At 43.6% G+C, this 21,294-nt stretch overlaps 2 protein-coding genes across 2 annotated transcripts; both read right to left on the bottom strand.

The window, feature by feature from the left end:
- Positions 1-2,217: 2,217 nt before the first annotated feature.
- Positions 2,218-7,145, bottom strand: LOC144668750 (zona pellucida sperm-binding protein 3-like). Its single transcript, XM_078531082.1, has 9 exons — positions 7,107-7,145; positions 3,675-3,790; positions 3,484-3,587; positions 3,216-3,393; positions 3,003-3,129; positions 2,834-2,922; positions 2,691-2,743; positions 2,416-2,550; positions 2,218-2,336 (listed from the first exon to the last, which is right to left on the bottom strand). Exons 1-9 carry the CDS (start codon positions 7,143-7,145, stop codon positions 2,218-2,220), a joined length of 960 nt encoding a protein of 319 aa, XP_078387208.1.
- Positions 7,146-19,431: 12,286 nt separating this feature from the next.
- Positions 19,432-21,073, bottom strand: LOC144668749 (zona pellucida sperm-binding protein 3-like). Its single transcript, XM_078531081.1, has 8 exons — positions 20,892-21,073; positions 20,701-20,804; positions 20,433-20,610; positions 20,220-20,346; positions 20,051-20,139; positions 19,908-19,960; positions 19,633-19,767; positions 19,432-19,553 (listed from the first exon to the last, which is right to left on the bottom strand). Exons 1-8 carry the CDS (start codon positions 21,005-21,007, stop codon positions 19,432-19,434), a joined length of 924 nt encoding a protein of 307 aa, XP_078387207.1. The 5' UTR covers positions 21,008-21,073.
- Positions 21,074-21,294: the final 221 nt, after the last annotated feature.

Genomic DNA, 21,294 nt, shown 5'->3' with positions numbered 1-21,294 from the left:
TTAATTTAGTATTTGTTTTGTAACAGAGTTAGATCTTAACTTTCCTAACTATGTCTTGGTGCTCCCCTGACATCCACAGCGGAGGTGGAAGCAGCCTGCCGACCACTATGTCCCATGATGATCTTGATGGGCGTCCTCTGGAGGGCTAAGGCCTGGAGTGCCCTGGTTGCTTTTGGGATCTTGCTGTGTGGCAGTGGCACCCTCCTCAACCCGTGGAGCTGTTTGGGTCACAAAAGAGGTGATTTGGAAGGGCTGGGTACTCAGTCATCTGGGCACCTGCTCATCCTCCTCCCTATGGGTGCCTGAGGGTCCTGGCTGACTCCTTGAGATAGAGCTGCTTTGCACCCCTCTCATGTTGACACTATTGGAGGCCAACTCTGGTATCAGCAATGGATTTCAGCCCGCTCAGTGCGCAAGCTATATCCTGGACCATCCTACCAGTGTTAATCTTGGTTCATTGGTATGTCAGTGCTATCATCTCAGATATAAGGCTGATTGACTCCTCCATTGTGCCTTGCAATCGGAGGAGAGTGGTGGACATCCCTTCGATTTTCCCTACCTTGCCTTTGCAACTCCAGCAACTGAGGTATGACCGAGTTCAGAAGCTCCTTATCTGACTAGGACTCAGATTTATGCTCTCCAGCCATCCTCCAAATGCCAGAAACCTGGGAAGTCCACCTGCTGTGGATCTGACAGTGTGATGTGTTCAGATTGTGACCCGAGGCTACTCTAGAATTAGGTCCCACCGAGGTGTCTCTGGGCTGGAGGAGGGAGTGAGCGCTGTGACAGGTCTTCAACAAGGGCGTCAGATTCTTCTTCCGAGGTGTCTTCAGGTCTTGAGTCAAGGACCCCTCCTCAGCTTCGTCCCAGATGTGCCTGCGAAAGCAAGGAGCGATGGTTAGTGTTTTGACGTGGCAGATTGTGTGCCAGGCAGACCAAACCCATGAGGAGAAACTAGGTCATGCTTTCACGACAGTTTTGCTATTTGTATTTATCATGAGATATGCGCACTGAATTCAGAAGCAATGAGTCCTCCCAAGACCTTCACAGATTAAAACTAAATGAATATATTTATTAAAAGATTTTAGGCATATACATGAGACTACATTACCTGCTATAACAAATCCTTAAATTCCTAATTAACCTGAGCCACAGTTACACCCCCTTTATGTTCCAAGGGGTCAGATCATGAGTAGCTTGAATAGTTTTGTTGCGTAGAGCTGAAGACCCTTGACACGACTCATTACACTAAATCACATGATACAAATAGTTCCTGCAGAAGTAGTGTTAATACTAGCAGCTAAAACCCAGCTGTTGAAACATAAAGAACTTGGGAGCGGACATTGTGACAGACCCAGCTGATGGCTGCAAAGGAGAAGGAGAGAGAGAGGGGTGGGTGAACTGAGGAGAGAGGATCAAAGGGTCAGGAAAAGTATAGGGATATCTTGGGTGGAAAGAAAGATTTTCACAATAGTATCAGATTAGGACTTCATCTGTTTAATGCCTGTAGAGGTCAGGATTGTGTTAAAGAAAGTACTCCAACATTTCCCATTTCAATAACTGGGAATATTTTTGTAAAAACAGTTAATGGTTTCTCTGAAGACCAGACTACAAAGCTATGCTCGAACCCAAGTCAACTTCTGCTTGATCTGCAGATTCACTATTCCCCATCATAGTTTGAGATAATCAGTTATTAGTGAGCAAAAATAAATTTTAAAGTGTTTCTCTCCCCCTCCCCCCTCTCAAGTGTTGGTGAAAAATACACAAAGCCAAAGGTGATCAAACTAAAAATCACTGTGGCCTCATCCTCACTGGTAATAGCAAACCTCAAACATTCCAATACAGTGAGTCCCTCTCCAGGGGGTGAACATCACCATGGAAGAGAATGAGGCAGCCTGAGTAAACACCCACAGCAGCCAGGCTCAGGAGCAGGTCCACAAGGAGGCCCCAGACCTGCTCACATCCCCTCCCCCACACTGGGCGGGCAAAGATTAGGAGCCAGGGGTCAGAAGCAGCCAGAAAAATGGGCAATAGCCCCCCTAAAAAAAATGTTTCTCCCTGTCTTCAGTAAATGCTTCATTCAGGAGGCCTACTTCTGTGCTTGCATAGACTAAACCCAGCCATTAGCCCCATGGAGATATTTAACTGACATGTTGAGGACGTAGAGACAAATCAACACCCAGACAGAAGATCAAGGAAACACTGCTTTATTGATCACTAATTGACCCAGATTTGCTTGTGTTTCCTGTACAGGAACAAGGCCAGCAATGAAGCAGAGATCAGAGAGACAGCTGTCACAGTCAGGGCCACGATCAGGACCACCTCAGACTCCACACCTACAAAGCAATGAGAAACCAATGGTTAGTGAAGGAAACACGGAGGGGGAAAATGGAAACCAGCAGTCGGCCAACTCACCACCTGGAGACCTCTCCTGCATCCTTCGCTCAGCCTCATTCAGGGACTCTGTTGCCAGCTTGGTCACATCAGTATCCAGAATGAGCAGGGGTCCAAGTGAGGCCTCACCCTCCCACTTCAATCCAGCTTCACTCTCTGCAACATCAAACATTTCAGTTAGTGAGGGGAAAGTGGGACATCCAACATCTAGAGGATCAATGTCCTACCAGCTTCAGGTACAAGATCTCTCCTTCCTCTGGGACCAAACCACAACTCCCTTGTGGCACCACAGTTACCCACATGGCAACAGGCACAAATGTCAGTGCTCCATGCCTCCAGTGGGGTCCAGCTAAACAAGAGAAACAGCCCATCAACCAGGTTGTGCATCACAACCCCACACAACACATCCCTGAGGGAGAGAGAGAGAGAGGGAACTTACACATTCTGCAACTTCTGGAAAGTACAAGCTTTGTTCCTGGAATCCCTCTGATCAACTGGAGCAACTTTCAGGTGACAGGTGATGAAAATCTGAGGGACACATTCAACACAAGTCATGATTCAGTGACTCCCTCCCAACATGGAGACCCCAATGATCAGCTTCCTCTTACCAAGGAACGGTCATCTCCAAGGAAACGGAACGCATCCAGGTCAAACCGGAGCTTGTCCAGCTCCCGCTCGTCTCTTGGCAACACAAAGGTTGAAAAGGAGTCCTCAGCTTTGCTGTCCAGGAGGCAACTGAAGAAAGATTAAAAAGAGACAGGAAGTGAATCAAGTGAAGCCATTGAGATGGGACCAGCTGGAGAAAGCAGACAGATCCTTACCCATTGTGGTCAATGATGCTGTATCTCGGGGTGGAATCCTTGTCTGGGCTCAATGTAGCTACACAGCGGTCAATGTAGAGCTTCAGGGGCATGTGGTTGGTCATTGAAACAGAGGCCTCAATGTGAATGAGCTCACCCAGGTAGTAGACAGTCGAAGTACGCTCTGTAAGCCAGTCACCTGAAGTACAAGAGGACAAGGGTTAGAGACAGTGGCTGTAACTCCCAGTGAGTGACTAGAGGAAATCACTCCCCTCCGCCCATCACATACCATTCATTAGGCGCAGAGAGAATGACAGATGCCCTTCTCCAGACTTGGTGGAGATGAATGGGATCCAGGTGGGCTTGATGGGGTCACTGCTCACGTTGCCCTTCCTGGAAAGGCAGGGGAGTCATTTTAGGACAACTTCAGAGACCACCAGCAGCTGTAGATCTGATTGACAATCGAGTAAAGATTCTCACCTAAAATAACGACACTCAATGGGAACGACAGCTCCATTCGTTCTCACAATGACAGATCCATGATACTCTGGGGTGTGGTTCAGGTGGGTGGTGTAGATGAGGAAATCTCCAACCATCTGAAAGAATCAGGTTAAGGAATGAAGAACTGATCTGAAATGAGAATGTTCTCCACAGGGGTTAACAATGAAGTCATCCCATCCCCTGGAAACAATTCTGAGGGGGATTGACAGGGTCAGTGTGAAGAGGCTGCCTTCCCCCCAACTGGAGAGACTTGACTATTGGGGCGTTCATCTCAGGTCAGGGGTCAGTCATTTAAGATTGTGACAGGGAATTACTTCATCCAGCAGATCATGTACCTTAGGAATTCTGTACTCCAGAGATCTGGGAATGCTCAGTCATTGGACACATTCAAGGCAGATGGATTTATTTTGGGGCTTTAAGGGAATCTAAGAATATATGTTAAGAGGACAGGAACATGGAGGTTGTGTAGAAGATCAGCCAGGATCCTAATGATTGGGGAACAGGCTTGAGGGGCCATGTGACCTCATCTGGTTATTTGTTGCTATGCAACCTCAGCCCTTTATCCAAAGAGTGAGATCATCAGAACAAGACCAGGATCCATGAATAGGAAAGGGAGTCAACAAAAGGACAGCTTCAGTTAACAGTAAAAGGAGCCACAATTGGACAGTAATATGGAGCATGGAAATAGAACAGTTTGAAACTAGGGCCCCATTTATTCCAATGACAGGAAAAGTGGGAAGTGTGGAGTTCCTCTTTAGTGCAATAAATTTCAATTCTCATTTCATTTTCTTCATTTAAGACACAACTCAATTGGATTAAACCGGACTGAAACCGAAGCCTCCAGTTGGATCGATCTGAATGAGGGGAAGAGAGCCGAAAATCCTCAAAACAACAAAAGGCAAAGTTTGGAGGAACCAAAAAGGTGGTTCAAGACCAATAGGGCTGTTGTCACAAGTTCGGAGACACTCAGAAACAAGTTAAAGCAAAGTACAATACACAATAGAAAGCTAACTTGGGGTTTTAGAAAGCAGGTGACAGGTATCTCCTCAATATCATTGACATCTCACCCAGTGTTGGAATGAAGGGTGGGGAACAATCTACAGCCCAAGATTAGAGCAAGAGCTGAGGATTCCCATTACCTGCAACCTGCTGCCACACTCATGGAGTCCATAGTCAAAGAGGACAGTGTGGTTCTGAGAGTAGATCCTTGTTGGCCGACAACCTTCTGTCCCCAGAGTCAGGTCAGCAGCTTTGATCAGGTGCCTGGTTCCAAATAAATCCAGCTGGACCCTGAGCAGCAGCTTTTCCTCTCCACACTGCACCATCACAGTCTGCAGTGGAGATACACGGAAATGGGAACCAAAGGGAGGCCCAGGAGGAGAGACTGTCTGAGGCACAGGGGTGGCTCTGACTCTGGCCCATGTAAAGCTCTGGCCTAGAAACTGTTGCCAAGTATCAGTGCCACAAACAGCTCCAACTAACACCAGCACTGGGAACAAAGCCCTCACTACAAAATCCCCCATGATACCAAACAACTCAACCATCCCTTCAACCACCGAGCAGCACCTTATGTACACATAAGCTGCACTCACCTGACACCAATGAGACCAGAAGCAGCAACATTGAACCAATTAACCAGCCCAAATCTTCACAATCTCCACCAATGACAGACAGAACTCATGGATTTATTACCAGGAAGGCCAATTTTATTTGGACCAATAGGAATCACTCTGAGTTGCTCTGGTGTCACCTGACTGAATTCAGCTCCACAAGTTCTCATGCTGAAGGCACCATTAATCCAATCATCTCATGTGGTTTTGTTCATTGATCCATGAGGATGACTGGTGGGCACTGACCCAGGGAGTCTGGCGTGCAGACTGGTAAATGCTGCGATGGGGAATGGAGACTCTCACACTGCTACAACAACAACCTGTAATTATCTCCCAATTTTAAATTAGTGAAACAGTGTACAGAGAGCTTTACTCTGTATCTAACCCTGTGCTGTACCTATCCTGGGATTGGTGCATAGCAACAGTATGGAGGGAACTTTACTCTGTATCTAACACCGTGCTGTACCTGTCCTCGGAGTGTTTGATGGGACAGTGGAGAGGGAGCTTTACTCTGTATCTAACCCCGTGCTGTACCTGCTCCGGGAGTGTTTTATGCGGACACTGTAGAGGGAGATTTACTCTGTGTCTACCCCGTGCTGTACATGCTCTGGGAGTGTTTTAGGGGGACCCTCTAGAGGGAGATTTACTCTGTATCTAACTTGTGCTGTATGTGCCCTGCGATAGGTTCATACTAACTCTCCGGCTCCAATCAGAAAGTGTTCCAATCTCCAGCACTGAGGTCATTCACCTCGATGAGAATAAAATTTACACCAGGGAAGTGGAGTAAACTCTCACTCCATGAGTGCCGCTGTTTTAGTGAATCCTCCAGCATATTTATCATCGATGGGGATTTGGGATTTGCCATTTATTTTGCTGGGCAGAATCGGACATCTCCAAGTGAGGTCCAGCACAGCTCGGGCGGAATCCCAGAGCTCCTTCTCTTTGGGTCAATTCTCTGATGACAGTTTTCACCAATTCACCTGTGTCTTCGCGGTGTCACCCACAAAATCCCTCACACGGACTCACGAGTGCGTGTCCCAAGGATTTTCTATTGATTCACCCCACACACGTCAAATAAACAACTCAGTAACTTGTATTCCCCAAATCCACCGTAAACATTGAAGAAACTTTCTGGGTTTTGCCCAGTTGTTGCCTTGTGAAGGTTTCTGCTCTTCACATCTGGATTCAGACACTTTGTAAAATGTAGCTAACTGGCTTTAGCTGACTATCTCTATCACTGATTAGTGAGACACTGTCCATACAATGAGTGAGATCAGAGGGGTGATATATTTTATTTAATCATTAGAGATTCCTGATGTTGAATTTGACTCCACTGCACTATTGGAACTGAAACTGTGAATGGTTCTGAGTGTCAGGGTCTGGTTATGGTCTGGAACTTTTGAGTTCATGATATTGTCGATGAGCTTTGACATCGGACGCGGCCTCGCTAATCCCATCGTGTAGATCACAGATAAGGCCATCACCGATCACTTCCTTGTATCACACTCCTCCCAAATCCCCTTACCCCTCCCAGCTCCACTCCCTCCTGTGTCCATTTCCTAATCCCAACTAACCTCCCTTTGGCTCTCTTTTCAACATAACATTTCTGCAACTCCCAATCTGCCCAACCACACCCTCACCTCCATCTGTGATGCCCCAGGACCCAAAAAAGCCATTCCTCTCTCTCTCCCCAGACCATCTCCAGCTACGGCCCTTATCTCTGTTCCCATAAGCCCAAGTGACGCAGACGTGAACAGTCATGCTGAACAATTGCTTTAGCCAACACCAGAGCCGGCTTTACCGCATTCACCCTGATTGTGTCCGGCTGTCCTATCACCATATCCGAAGCTGATCACTATTCCAGCATCAGGCTACAATGCTCAGATAACCCTCCAGCTCCTCTTCTCTACTGCAAACCCTCTTCCTAAACCCCTCTCCCCACCACCTTCATCTCCAACAAGGTGAAAGAGCTCATGGACTTTTTTGTCACAGAGATTAAGTCCAACCGATCAGCCGCCTCTGCCACTCCCCTCACCTCTCCCGGGCCAAACATCCTCTGTAGCTCAGCCCCTCCCCTGCCAGCATATCCCCGAACCTGCTTCTTTCTCCACTTTCTCTAACTTTCCTCAGACCCACACTGACCACATCTTGTCCCCGACACATCACATCATGTTCCTTTAACACTATTCCCATTGAAATGATGACCTCCTTCCCCCCACTCAATTTCACTTCCTGTCTAATATTCAATATTTCCTCTCCTCAGGTCCTTTCTCCCTCCCTTTCAAACCTGCCATCACTACCGACAGCTCACAAAAAAACCCTCGACCCAGCTGCCCGTGTAATTAAGCTTCCCATCTCCAGCCTCCCTTTCCTCTCCCATGTCAGAGTGTTCTCATCTCCCAAATCCCTGCCTGTCTTTTCTAGACTTTCCTGGAAATGTACCGCACCATCCAATTCCTCAACCCCTCCACAGCCTCTCATCTATCCAACTGCTTGTCTGACATCCAGTAATAGATGAGCTGAAATTTAATATTGGAAATCCAAAGCCATTTTCTTAAGTTGTAGTGATTCTAGGTTTAACCTTTCCTACTGCCTTTAGGGGTCACATGATTGTTCTGACGAATGAGCCCAGAGCGGGTAATCCTGAGGGTGGAGCTTTCTAGTCTTGGATCTGTTTCCAGTAAGTAGCTTCTAAATGAGCTGTGGAATGAAGTGACCTGTTTCAGGTAAGAAACCTGTCCGTTACATCAAGTTCATTCCATTTGGCGATGAGGATGAATAGCTCCGACGCTGCACCTCGCCTTGTGAATGTGAGTATATCAATTCTTTAGAAGATTATACTCACCAGTCATGCCACATTTTGGCAGAGTCGACCTGTATGGCCCAGCCATGGAAGATCAGAGCCAGTACATAGAGCGCCCAGGTTTTTATTTCAAGGCAAATGAAATAACAGTGAAGAAGAAGCAGAAAGCAATTCCTTTAAGAGTCTGTGTTAGCAACAAATATAAACTCACCTGTAGTCTGACAACCCCGAACGCCTCCAATTCTAAACCTTATAGTGAATCGGTAAACCTCATAAAGTTGTATTTTCAGCTGAAGCATACGTTTAACTCCAGAATAGGGACCCCAGAAGAGTCCATCACAACCTATATAGCGAAGTTGAAGCAATTGATGGAGCTCTGCCTCTTCGGAGATACACTCAATGACACGCTGCAGGACCGGTTAGTTTGTGGCGTTCACGACGATGCCATTCAGCACCATTTACTTGCTGATGTTAACATTGATTTGAAGTGGGCCATGGAAATAGCGCTAGCGATGGAGCGGGCTGAGAGGGACTCGCAGGTTTACAGAGTGTACAACATGGCGCCATTCTTCAGTGGGGCGGGAACCTAGCACTGGGCGGGGCCCGTAAACCGCACAGACAGCCGGGAAGCGGGAGACAGTCTCTGCTGTTGAAAAAATGAAAAAGCAAAATGGAAGAATCTCCGAAACAATTCAGAAATTTACCTTTACAGATGTGTGTGTAACCATGTACTGGAAACCTGCAGATTTAAACAGGCAGAATGCCATTACAGCCACAGGAAGGGACACATAATAAAGTAATTCAGGGCGAAATTGAGACAGCCAATCAGACAGCAGACCAAGAAGTTTGAAGTGCACAATATTATTGATCTGAAGCTGCTGATAATGATACCTATTCCCTATACAATGTCAAATCAGCAAAAACTGAACCAATAAACATTCCCCCTCAAGTGAATGGGAAGTTTCTCGTCATGGAGATAGACACAAGAAATTTGACTACACGGGTGGGAGAACAGACATTTAATTATCGAAACGAGCCATTGAATCTGTAGCAAAGCACGGTTCAACTGAAGGTGTACACTGGAGAGTCAACACAGTTAAAAGGCATTGGCACTTTCCCTGTGTCCTTATGGCTGCCAGTGGTTATCGTGACAGATGAAGAGCCTGGTCTTCTGGGCCAGGACCAGTTACAAAAAAATTAGGCACAACTGGTCAGAAATCTTTCAAGTGAGAACAGAAGGAATTCCTCAGCTGTTAAGAATGTACGACAGCGTATTTCAAGATAAACTGGGAAAGACAAAAGGCTTACAGACAAAAATATATGTAGATTTGGGGGTGATACCCTGTTTCTTTCAGGCTAGACCTGTGCCTTATGCCGTAATGGAGTAGGTGGATGCAGAATTGTGCCGCTTAGTGAAGCTGGGCATCATCCAGCCAGTCCAATTTTTGGAATGGGCAGTACCCACACTCCCTGTGATGAAACCAGATCAAACTATTCCCATTCGTGGAGACTACAAATTAACTGTGAACAAGGCTGCTAAATCTTATGACACAGCAGTTGGTAAAGGGTGACTTGTTTAAATCCCAGTGGGAAACTTGAACAACTGTCATAACCTATATTTTCAATTGGTATTTTTGAGATGCAGCTCTGAATTCAGGAATAAAACCACCAAGCCTCAAGAGGCTTTTTATATAATTCAATTCCGGTGTCACCCTGTTCTAAATGTATGGCCCCAATGGCATTATCACTCGCGTCAATGGCCAACATAAATTGCTTGGCATAATTGGGTACCACACAAGTGGTCAATACAGTTTTCAAACTGTCAAATGGCTTCTGACATTCCAGTGTCCATTGAAGCTATTGTTCATTTTTAATAGGTCAGTCATTGGAGCTACCGCTTGGCTAAAGTTTGGTAGTAATTGCCAGTAAAGCCCACTCGTTCTCCAGAAATCGCAAAACCTCCCGTTTTGTTGTAGGCACTGGGAAATCCACGATATCCTTTTAGTTTTGCATCTCCCAGAGCCACCTTACCATGCCCAATGGTATGGCCTAGATACGTAACTTGCACTTTTGCAAATTCACTTTTCGCCAAGTTCATCACCAAATTAGCTTCTTGTAGTCGAGTGAATAATTTTCCAGATGCTGTAAATGCTCCTCCCACCTCTGATGGAAAACTATCAGATCTTCAATATAAGCAGCGCAATTGCTTAGACCTGCAATTATTTTGTTTGTCAGTCTTTGCAATGTTGCAGGTGCATTCTGCAAACCAGATGGCATGACTTTAAACTGATGTAGTCCATTTGGTATCAGAAAAGCCGATATCTCCTTTGCTCTTTCCGACAACCATACCTGCCAATATCCTTTTAGCATTTCAATCTTTGTGATAAACTTCGATTGTCCCACTTTCTCAATGCAATATTCTAACCGTGGCATAGGAAATGAATCCGCTTATTTCACAGCATTCACCTTTCGATAGTCCACACATAGACTTTGGGTTCCATCCAACTGCAGGACAAGTACAATAGGCGAACTCCAGTTGCTGCACCTAGACTCAACGATATCATTTTGAAGCATGAAATCAATTTCTTTTTGTATTGGTGATAACTTTGCCGGATTTAATCTATAAGGATATTGCCTTACTTAAGATGAAACTTGTTTAGATACATCACGTATTGCTAAATGGGTCTTCCCCAACTTATTCCCACAAATAGGTTTGTGTGAGTGCAATAGCTTTTCTAAATGACTTTGATCTTGCTTGGAAGATAACTTGATCTTTCATTTAAATTTTCAAGTACCCCCTCATTATCCAATTTGATTAGCGAAAAATCAATTTCAGAGTCCTGCATCATCCATCATCACTAATACCTCTTTTTGTTCCTTTTCCCTGTCAAAGTACATTTTAAACATATTTACGTAACACACCCTTTGCTTCTTTCTTCTATCTGGGGTATTTATTAAATCATATATTTCACTCGATTTCTTTTCACCCTGCAAGGCCCTACTAAACCTTGCATTTAAATAATCACCTAGGATTGGTAACAGAACTAGCACTTTCTCTCTAGGTACAATGCTGGTGAGCTGTTGCTTTCTTGTCTGCCTTCATTTACATTACTAGCTGTGACATCTTTAAATCTTCCCGAGACAACTCATGTGCTCTATTCAATCTTTCCCTGAAATTAGATATGTAATATAGGAGAATAGATTCTGAATTTTGACACACCAATTTCTCATGAATCAATTTCAGTGGTCCCCTTACCTCATGACCATAAACTAGTTCAGAAAGGCTAAAACCAGGCAATGCATTAGGAGCGTCTCTAATAGCAAATAACAAGAATGTAATTCCTGCATCCCGATGTTGTGGATAATACTGATAGTATGGCTCTTATCACAGTTTTAAAGTGTGATGCAATCTTTCCAAAGCTCCTTGTGACTCTGGATGATAAGTGTTGACTTAAACTGTTTTATCCCCTAACTGTTCATTACTTCCTTTAATAGCTGTGAGATGAAATTTGACTCCAGATCTGATTGAATTTCCTTAGGTAAACCATATCTTGTAAAAGATTTAGTGAACTCCTCCACAATCTTCTTGGTTGTAATATTTCTTAAAGGTATCGCTTCAGGGAACCTGGTAGACACATCAATGATTGTCAGTAAGTACTGATTTCCACTTTTTGTCTGAGGGAGGGCTCCTACACAATCAATGGTGACCCTAGTTAAAGTTTCTTCAAATGCTGGTATTGGAATTAAATGTGCCGGCTTAATCAATGCTTGTGGTTTCCCTATTTCCAGACAAGTGTGATATGTTCTACAGAACTTCACTACATCCATGTGCAATCCTGGCCAAAAAAGAAACCTCTGTATCTTTTCCTCTGTTTTCCTAATTCCTAAATATCACCCACCAACTCCCCCCACCCCACCCATTTGGAATTTCATGATCAATTCTCAACATTTCATTTCTATAACCTAATGGGCCAGCAATCTGCTGCATCTCGCCCCAACTTTCATTTGCTGAGACATAATCTGGCCTCTATTTTCTCATTTACATATCACCCTTAAGGTAATAACATACTGGAATGCATGTTGCCTCTTATTCTGAGTAAGCTGCCTGTTATAACTTTTTTAATTGCAAATCATTTTTTCTGTAACTCCACTCACCTCTTTGAGTTAAACATTTCTGCTGAATTGTGCTTTCTTCCTGAACAGTGTTATTAAATACATGGCCAGCTGATTGGATTTTGACACCTTCTTCTTGCCTTTGAGCTGCTTCCCCTGCTTGTTTGTTCTTGTTTCAATCTATGAGCGTGTGATTTCTTTACCACACAAGCTGGAAACAATCCAAGATGCTCTCTCTGTAACACCTCTGTTGAAAACGCTTCTACAGGCTACTCAACTACCAGAGGCATCACACAAATCTCTGGCCCAACTATATCATTATCCAAAATAATTTGAAACCTTGCAAAGGGCAATTTCCCCACAACTCCAACAATAACTTCCCCTTTCTTCCATTTGCTCTTGAAATTTATCTTCCAAAAGGGTGGAAGGTTTAGCATCTCCACAAACCCCGCTTATTATCAACTGCTCCTGCAGTAATCCCTCTCAACACAAATATCACTACCCCACAACATTAATGATTGACTAGCCCCTGTGTCTCTTAAAATGTTAACATTTTTACCTACTCCACCCTGGACACAAGGAAAGACTTTCCCTTCACACACAAAGTCTTTAACATTTTTGCGACTTGCCCCTCCGATTTCTCCTGGGCAAATTGTGAACACATTCCCACTCCTTTACCTTTTACTGAAACTTACTGCTTTACCTGTTCTCAAACAATTGTTTTTCCTGTGCCTGAACCTCAGAACCCACAGTACTTTTCTTTCCAGAACTTTTCTGCACCCCAATAATTCCAACAGATTTTCTCTATAATTTCCAACACACTGACGTTGTATGCCTCACTTTATTACAATGAAAACACCTCACTTTTCAATTTTCAAAAGTCACTCCTCAGCACCTTCCTTTTTATTCTGAGAAAAAACTTTCTGGGAATTTCCAGCTACCCTTTCTCTTCCCTAACTACGCACTTCCTTTCACCTTCCCACTTTCCATCCTTTTTGGATTTAAAAGGCTAAAGGAAAAAATGTTTAGCTCTGTGTACTAACTCATAATCATCAGCTTGAACTGCTTCTTGTCTTACCATTTGAACTCTCTGTTCCCCACTTGAGTTCACACTACCGAAGGAATTGAAACTTTAAATACTTCCAGAAGAATTTCTTCTCTAAGAGCTGCAAAGGTTGTCTCTATTTTTAATGCTGGTATCCACCAGTCAAAATTATATTGTTTTACTCTCTCAAAGTAAATATATAAGTTTGCCCAGCCTGTTTTCTTATATTCCCAGATTTCTGCATGTAGGCCTCAGGAACTAACTCCTATTCACTCAAAATAGCCTTTTTCAACACATCATTTTTCACTGATACCTCTTCAGATAGAAAAAGGCTCATCTGCTCTACCCAACAACCTGGATTGTAACACCAATGTCCAATACTCCAGTGACCATTTCATCATTTTCGCTATCTTCTCAAATGAAATAAAGAATGCATCAACATCTTTTTCCTTAAACTTTGGAACAGCTTGTACAATCCTAAACATCTCCCCACTGGGCTTTCGGTTAAAGGATTTTTCATCATCAGAACTCTCCTCCGAATCTCAGGTCTCTTTTTGAAATTCTAACCTTTTAAGAAATTATTCTCTTTCTCTTTCCTTCTCTCTTTCCCTTACCACTCTTTCTTTATCCTTCTCTCTTGCCTGAAATCCCAGGTCCAGCTTCCTTTCTTTCTCCTGCCTTTCTGCTTGTTCCCTTTGAAATGCCCTTTTCTTTCCTTTGCTTCTAATTCAAGATTTTTTTCAGTCCCTTTGATTGTTCAAGTTACAGCCTCTTCATTTGTAACTCAAGTCTCACTACCTCCAGCTGTGACTCACTGGTGTCAGGTATCACTTCCAACTGTAGAGGCTGTGCTGTACCTTTAATTATATCTGCTTTCTTCACCCCTACAGGCAACACTAATTTTAACTTATCTGCCAAATCTGTTAACTTATCCTTGGATACTATTTGTAACACAATCAGAGTTATATCTTCTACTCCCAGACAAGTCTTAGCAATTTCCAAAGCCATCTTGCAGCCTCACAACTAACAAAAAGCTTCACCAACTCCTGAATACAAAGTGCTTCTCGTACTCCTATCCTTAAGATTCACCCATTCTGAACTAAGCAAAAAATTACAAATAATATCCTGCCAAGAGCCCCCAATTATTATGACTCAGCACTTGGTAAAGGCTGAGTTGTTTAAATCCCAGAGGGAAACTTGAACAACTTTCATAACCTGTATTTTCAAATGGTATATTTAATTTGCAGCTCTGAATTCAGGAATAAGACCACTGTGCCTCAAAATGTTTTTATATCAAACTAAATTAAACATTTATTAACTTAACAACAAATTAACGACTTACACATCTACAAATTAATACCATCGTAACTTTTAAACAAATCTGCAAATTTATCACTTCCAGGTAAATCTCCACCAAGCCAATAATAACCATAGACTTTAAACAAACACGAGGAAAAGCATATTTGGCCTTACAAATTCAAAATGAGGTTCCTTGCAATTTGGTTCCTTTGCAGACACAGTTGTAGGGCTTACAGGCTGGTTAGATCATAAATGCCTTTGCCTTAAACACACAAACTCTTTTCTGTTTATACCTAGTGTTTTCTTTGAATGTAAATTTTCCATTGTATCACCAGGCTGTTAATGTTACATCTCCTAACAATAATATCCTTTCATTCCACCAATTTTATTAGTAAGCTGAAAAAAAGTAAACACATTGCTTGGCGTCTTCTAGCTAGGTGCAAGATTTTAGTCCTGCCCTTTAATCCTTTAATCAACAAATGCAAATTTACACTTTACCTTCTTCTTATGTTCATCTAATTAACATCTCAGAACGACTGTACATCAAAGCTCCCAGACTGGCTGGCTTTAATCTAATTAATTTTCACACAGTCAAACACACTGACACAAGACACCCTACAATTCCATTTTAAAAGTGATTTCCAATAACATTATAGACATTAATATCTCTTCGTGACGTAAACTAGATAAATATCCTATCCCGAGGATTGACGATTTGTACGCTAAACTAGCAGGACGAAAATCTTAATCCAAACTGGACATGAGCCATGCATCCCAACAGCTAAAGCTGGACAGCACGAAACCATTAACATGCACAAGGGCCTGCAACAATATACACGCCTACCCTTTGTTATATCATCTGTATGTGCAATCTTCCAAAGGACCATGGAAAGTCCACTGCAAGTACTTCCCCACGTAGTGGTATACCTGGATGATGTCCTAATCACAGGGTCAGTGGAAGCCGAACAGTTGGTCAACCTAGAAAAGGTTTGAAGATGATTTTTGGAAGCTAGTGTACAGCTGGAAGAAGAGAAATATGCCTTCCAAGCGACATACTTTGCTTACTTGTGTCACCGAGCGGATGCCAAAGGAGTAGAGGAGAAAGTCAGGGGAATTGAATGGCACCCTCTCCGATCAGTGTCACTGAACTCAAGTCTTTTTTGGGAACGATAAATGGTTATAGTCACTTCTTGTCAAACTTGTCAACAGTGTTTGAACCATTACATGTACTGTTCGAAAAGAACCATGTTTGGTCATGGAATGCACAACGAGAAGCACCTTCATGAAAGTCAAGAAGCTATTACATACGTCATGTTTACTGGTACATTATGACCCATCAAAAGAATTAATATTAACCTGTGGTGCTTGATGCATCTCCTTACGGTGTGGGAGCGCTGTTATCACACATGATGGAAGTTGGTTCCGAAAGGCCAACCGGCTATGTCTCGAGAACCCTCTCTGAAACCATGAAGGGCAATTTACAACTTGAAAAGGAAGGTTTATCAGTAATATTTGGAGTGAAGAAATGACACCAGTGTCTGCACAAACAACATTTCACCAGAGTGATGGACTATACTGATGAGGGAGGATAAAGCCATTCCACCATGTTTTTATTGATCATCAATGCACATTCCAAGTGAATGGATGTGTATGAAGTTAGATCACTGACATCATGCGCAACTATTGAAAAGCCTTGCCAATGTTTCAGTATACGTGGCCTAGCGGACATCATTATTTAGGATAACGGTCCAGCATTCACGAGTACAGAATTTCAGAGATTCATGAGTTTAAATGGAATGAAACATATTAAACAGCACAATATCACCCCTCATCAAATGGGTTAGCTGGAAGAGCAGTGCAAACTTTCACATCAGGAATGAAGAAGTTTTATCCAAAGGTACTTTAGAAATTTGACTTTCATGCTTTCTTCTCAATTAAGGTACGGCTCCTCAGCAACTACGGGTTCAACACCATCTGAACTAGTGATGAAATGTCGCCTTCATACACGGTTGGTCTGGTGTTTCCAAACTTCAAGGGGAAGGTAGAGAAGAATTAGAGTAGTCAGAAATTAATTCACCGTATTCATAGTAAAGTTCGAAGATTTACTGTGGGAAATTCAGTTTTCCTGTGGAATTTTGGAAATGGACCTAGTTGGGTTCCTGGTATAATTTTATCTGAAACTGGACCCTTGTCATTCCAAGTGGAAGTGAAAGACCAGATTGTTTGAAAATATGTGGATCATCTAAGGTTGAGAGGGACATTCCAACAATCAGCTATTCCACAAGACATCTTGAACCTTTATTCCCTGAGGTGACGGATCGACCTTGAATAGACATACCTGATGTCTCTGTTGAAGTCCCAAATTCTGAACTACTACTGTCGAAGGATGTCCCTGATACTGCAGTTCCTGATCAGGTCGATCCAGTGGGAGAGTCTGAAGTGATGGAGCTACGCTGCTCTAAATGTATGAGAAAGATTTAATATTTAACCACATGACCAAAGCATATATGTACATGTGGTGGATTAAAATATTCTTTGTAAATAGGAAATGTAAAGAAAACTAAAGGGGGAGGAAATGTCGTGATTGTAGGTATAACCTTCCCTACTGCCTTTAGAAGTCATGTGATTGTACAGACGAATGTGTCCTAACTGCGGGTAATCCTGGGGTTGACGCTTTCTCGTTGTGGTCCTGGCTCAAGCATGTAGTTTCTAAAGGAGTTGATTACATAAATCCCTTTCCAATGACTGCATCCCTCTTACTGGTAACTACCTAAGGCTGAGCCAGACTTCAAGTAACCCAGAAGAGGAAATAATTCCCCCATCGCTACCCTACCAAATCCTTGGAACAGTTTAAACAGCTCAATCAGATCAGCCGTCAATCTTGAAAATCAGGAAAGTTAAACATTGAGCAAAATGAAGTCTTTGGATAAAAACAATCAGTATTGAAACTCAGAGAACAGAAGTGTCATTTGATGTTTGGTTCCCAAAAGTCCAGATTGAAATCCAGATGTGTGTGTACCCAAGTTTCTAGAAAACTGAAGCATCACATCCCTCCCTTTGAGAGTCCAATATTCCAACAATTTTCATTACGCTAGTTTATAATGATTGTTTGAATTCTCTCACATCTTTGTTCCTCCACCATTCAGACAAAAACGTAATTTTCCCTTGCTTGGTTCCAGAGCGGTTGACCTTACTCGCCTGCACGGAATGACATTTGCCATTGTTTGGCCCACTCACTCAATCTCATTTGTGTCCCTATTCCTCTCGGATTGATGATTAACATCACCTGCAAACTTGTGCGAATAGACAGTTGGATATTTAAGTCACGGGTGAAGTTCAAGCACCAGATCAGACCCCTGGGAACCAACATATGCCACATCCTGATGGTCTGATGATGCTCTCAATCACCATTTTCATTTTTCCTCCATTCTGGATGTGAAAGATTATTGAATGCCCTCTGGAAGTCCATACACACTCATTCATGAACCTTAATAATTTGACAGTTTAGCCCCATATAGTTAATATTTAATTTCATATTTCAGGTCTTTTGGTTGTGTAACTATTACTTTTCATAAAATTCCATCTTACATTTTTAAAAATCTTCTCCCAGGATGTGGGCATCACTGGCAAGGCCAGCACTTGTCCTTGAGCTGAGTAACTTGCCAGGCTATTGCAAAATGCAGTTTAGTGTTAACCACACTGCTGTGGGTGTGGAGTCACACACAGACCAGGTAAGGAGGGGAGATACCCTTTCCTCGAAGGCATTAGTTAACCAGATGGGTTTTTAATATTCCAGATTTATTATTTGACCTTAATTTCCACCACCTATAGCAAGAGCATTAGCTTGGACCTCTAGATGACAGGTCCAGTGATATCAACACTAGGGAACCATCAAATGCCCAAAAGTATAAAGGATCCCTGGGGTGGAAAGGAGGATTTTCAAAGCAGTATTAAATTAGTAGGACTTCAGCTGTTTAATTCATGTACAGAAAGATTGTATTAAGATGGGAAAGCTGGTGCACTTGAAAATTAATTACCTCCCAGTTATTAGCAGTTAATGTTTCTCTCAGACCATGTTACAAAACTATGCTAGCTCTCACGCCACCTTCTGTGGTTGATCTGCAGGTTCACTATTCCCACAATACACAAGCTTTAGTTCATAGTTTGCTCAGTGAGAATGAGTTATCACTACCCAAAAATTAGCTTTTAAGAGCAGCAGCTCAAGTGTCAAAAAAAGTCTAATGGGTGATGAAACTAAAATAATGGTTGCAGTTGTGACCTCATAACCACTGATGACAGCAAACCTCAAACATTCCAATACAGTGAGTCCCCTCTCCAGGGGGTGAACATCAGCATGGAAGAGAATGAGGCAGCCTGAGTAAACACCCACAGCAGCCAGGCTCAGGAGCAGGTCCACAAGGAGGCCCCAGACCTGCTCACACCCCCCTGCCCCACACCTGGTAGTTAAAGTTAAGGAGCCAGGGTTCTGACGTAGGCAGAAAAATGAGCAGTAGCCCAAAGGAGTGAAAGTTAGTGCTTCTCTCTGCCTTCAGTAAACCCATCATTCGGGAGATAAGAGCAAAATACTGCAGAAGATAGAAATGAGAAACAAAAAGAAAAACTGAAGAGAATCATCTGGACTCAAAACATGAACCCTATTTCACTCCACAGATGCTGGCAGAGCTGCTGAGTTTTTCCAACAGCTTTTGTTTTTCTTTTTGTTTCATCATTCCGGAGGCCTAGTTCTGTGCTTGGATACACCGAAGCCGGCCAATAGTTCCATGGAGATATTGAACGTGTTGAGGATGGAGACAAATCAACACCCAGACAGAAGATCAAGGAATCACTACTTTATTGATCATTTGGTCACTGGTTGACCAGAGTTTGCTTGTGTTTCCTGTACAGGAACAAGGCCAGCAATGAAGCAGAGATCAGAGAGACAGCTGTCACAGTCAGGGCCACGATCAGGACCACCTCAGACTCCACACCTACAAAGCAATGAGAAACCAATGGTTAGTGAAGGAAACACGGAGGGGGAAAATGGAAACCAGCAGTCGGCCAACTCACCACCTGGAGACCTCTCCTGCATCCTTCGCTCAGCCTCATTCAGGGACTCTGTTGCCAGCTTGGTCACATCAGTATCCAGAATGAGCAGGGGTCCAAGTGAGGCCTCACCCTCCCACTTCAATCCAGCTTCACTCTCTGCAACATCAAACATTTCAGTTAGTGAGGGGAAAGTGGGACATCCAACATCTAGAGGATCAATGTCCTACCAGCTTCAGGTACAAGATCTCTCCTTCCTCTGGGACCAAACCACAACTCCCTTGTGGCACCACAGTTACCCACATGGCAACAGGCACAAATGTCAGTGCTCCATGCCTCCAGTGGGGTCCAGCTAAACAAGAGAAACAGCCCATCAACCAGGTTGTGCATCACAACCCCACACAACACATCCCTGAGGGAGAGAGAGAGAGAGGGAACTTACACATTCTGCAACTTCTGGAAAGTACAAGCTTTGTTCCTGGAATCCCTCTGATCAACTGGAGCAACTTTCAGGTGACAGGTGATGAAAATCTGAGGGACACATTCAACACAAGTCATGATTCAGTGACTCCCTCCCAACATGGAGACCCCAATGATCAGCTTCCTCTTACCAAGGAACGGTCATCTCCAAGGAAACGGAACGCATCCAGGTCAAACCGGAGCTTGTCCAGCTCCCGCTCGTCTCTTGGCAACACAAAGGTTGAAAAGGAGTCCTCAGCTTTGCTGTCCAGGAGGCAACTGAAGAAAGATTAAAAAGAGACAGGAAGTGAATCAAGTGAAGCCATTGAGATGGGACCAGCTGGAGAAAGCAGACAGATCCTTACCCATTGTGGTCAATGATGCTGTATCTCGGGGTGGAATCCTTGTCTGGGCTCAATGTAGCTACACAGCGGTCAATGTAGAGCTTCAGGGGCATGTGGTTGGTCATTGAAACAGAGGCCTCAATGTGAATGAGCTCACCCAGGTAGTAGACAGTCGAAGTACGCTCTGTAAGCCAGTCACCTGAAGTACAAGAGGACAAGGGTTAGAGACAGTGGCTGTAACTCCCAGTGAGTGACTAGAGGAAATCACTCCCCTCCGCCCATCACATACCATTCATTAGGCGCAGAGAGAATGACAGATGCCCTTCTCCAGACTTGGTGGAGATGAATGGGATCCAGGTGGGCTTGATGGGGTCACTGCTCACGTTGCCCTTCCTGGAAAGGCAGGGGAGTCATTTTAGGACAACTTCAGAGACCACCAGCAGCTGTAGATCTTATTGACAATCGAGTAAAGATTCTCACCTAAAATAACGACACTCAATGGGAACGACAGCTCCATTCGTTCTCACAATGACAGATCCATGATACTCTGGGGTGTGGTTCAGGTGGGTGGTGTAGATGAGGAAATCTCCAACCATCTGAAAGAATCAGGTTAAGGAATGAAGAACTGATCTGAAATGAGAATGTTCTCCACAGGGGTTAACAATGAAGTCATCCCATCCCCTGGAAACAATTCTGAGGGGGATTGACAGGGTCAGTGTGAAGAGGCTGCCTTCCCCCCAACTGGAGAGACTTGACTATTGGGGCGTTCATCTCAGGTCAGGGGTCAGTCATTTAAGATTGTGACAGGGAATTACTTCATCCAGCAGATCATGTACCTTAGGAATTCTGTACTCCAGAGATCTGGGAATGCTCAGTCATTGGA

Source organism: Cetorhinus maximus, chromosome 28 (assembly GCF_964194155.1).
Source record: "Cetorhinus maximus chromosome 28, sCetMax3.hap1.1, whole genome shotgun sequence".
Lineage (NCBI taxonomy): Eukaryota > Metazoa > Chordata > Chondrichthyes > Lamniformes > Cetorhinidae > Cetorhinus > Cetorhinus maximus.
Note: the sequence above shows the minus strand (reverse complement) of the source record. Positions and strands in the feature narration are given on the sequence as shown.

Coding starts and splice junctions, on each gene's coding strand:
- LOC144668750 (XM_078531082.1), bottom strand. CDS start 7,145: ATGGTGATAGGACAGCCGGACACAATCAGGGTGAATGCG. Junction 3,588..3,674: donor ATTGAGTGTCGTTATTTTAG/GTGAGAATCTTT, acceptor CTGCCTTTCCAG/GAAGGGCAACGTGAGCAGTG. Junction 3,130..3,215: donor AGCATCATTGACCACAATGG/GTAAGGATCTGT, acceptor ATCTTTCTTCAG/TTGCCTCCTGGACAGCAAAG.
- LOC144668749 (XM_078531081.1), bottom strand. CDS start 21,007: ATGGTTGGAGATTTCCTCATCTACACCACCCACCTGAACCACACCCCA. Junction 20,347..20,432: donor AGCATCATTGACCACAATGG/GTAAGGATCTGT, acceptor ATCTTTCTTCAG/TTGCCTCCTGGACAGCAAAG. Junction 19,554..19,632: donor GCAGGAGAGGTCTCCAGGTG/GTGAGTTGGCCG, acceptor ATTGCTTTGTAG/GTGTGGAGTCTGAGGTGGTC.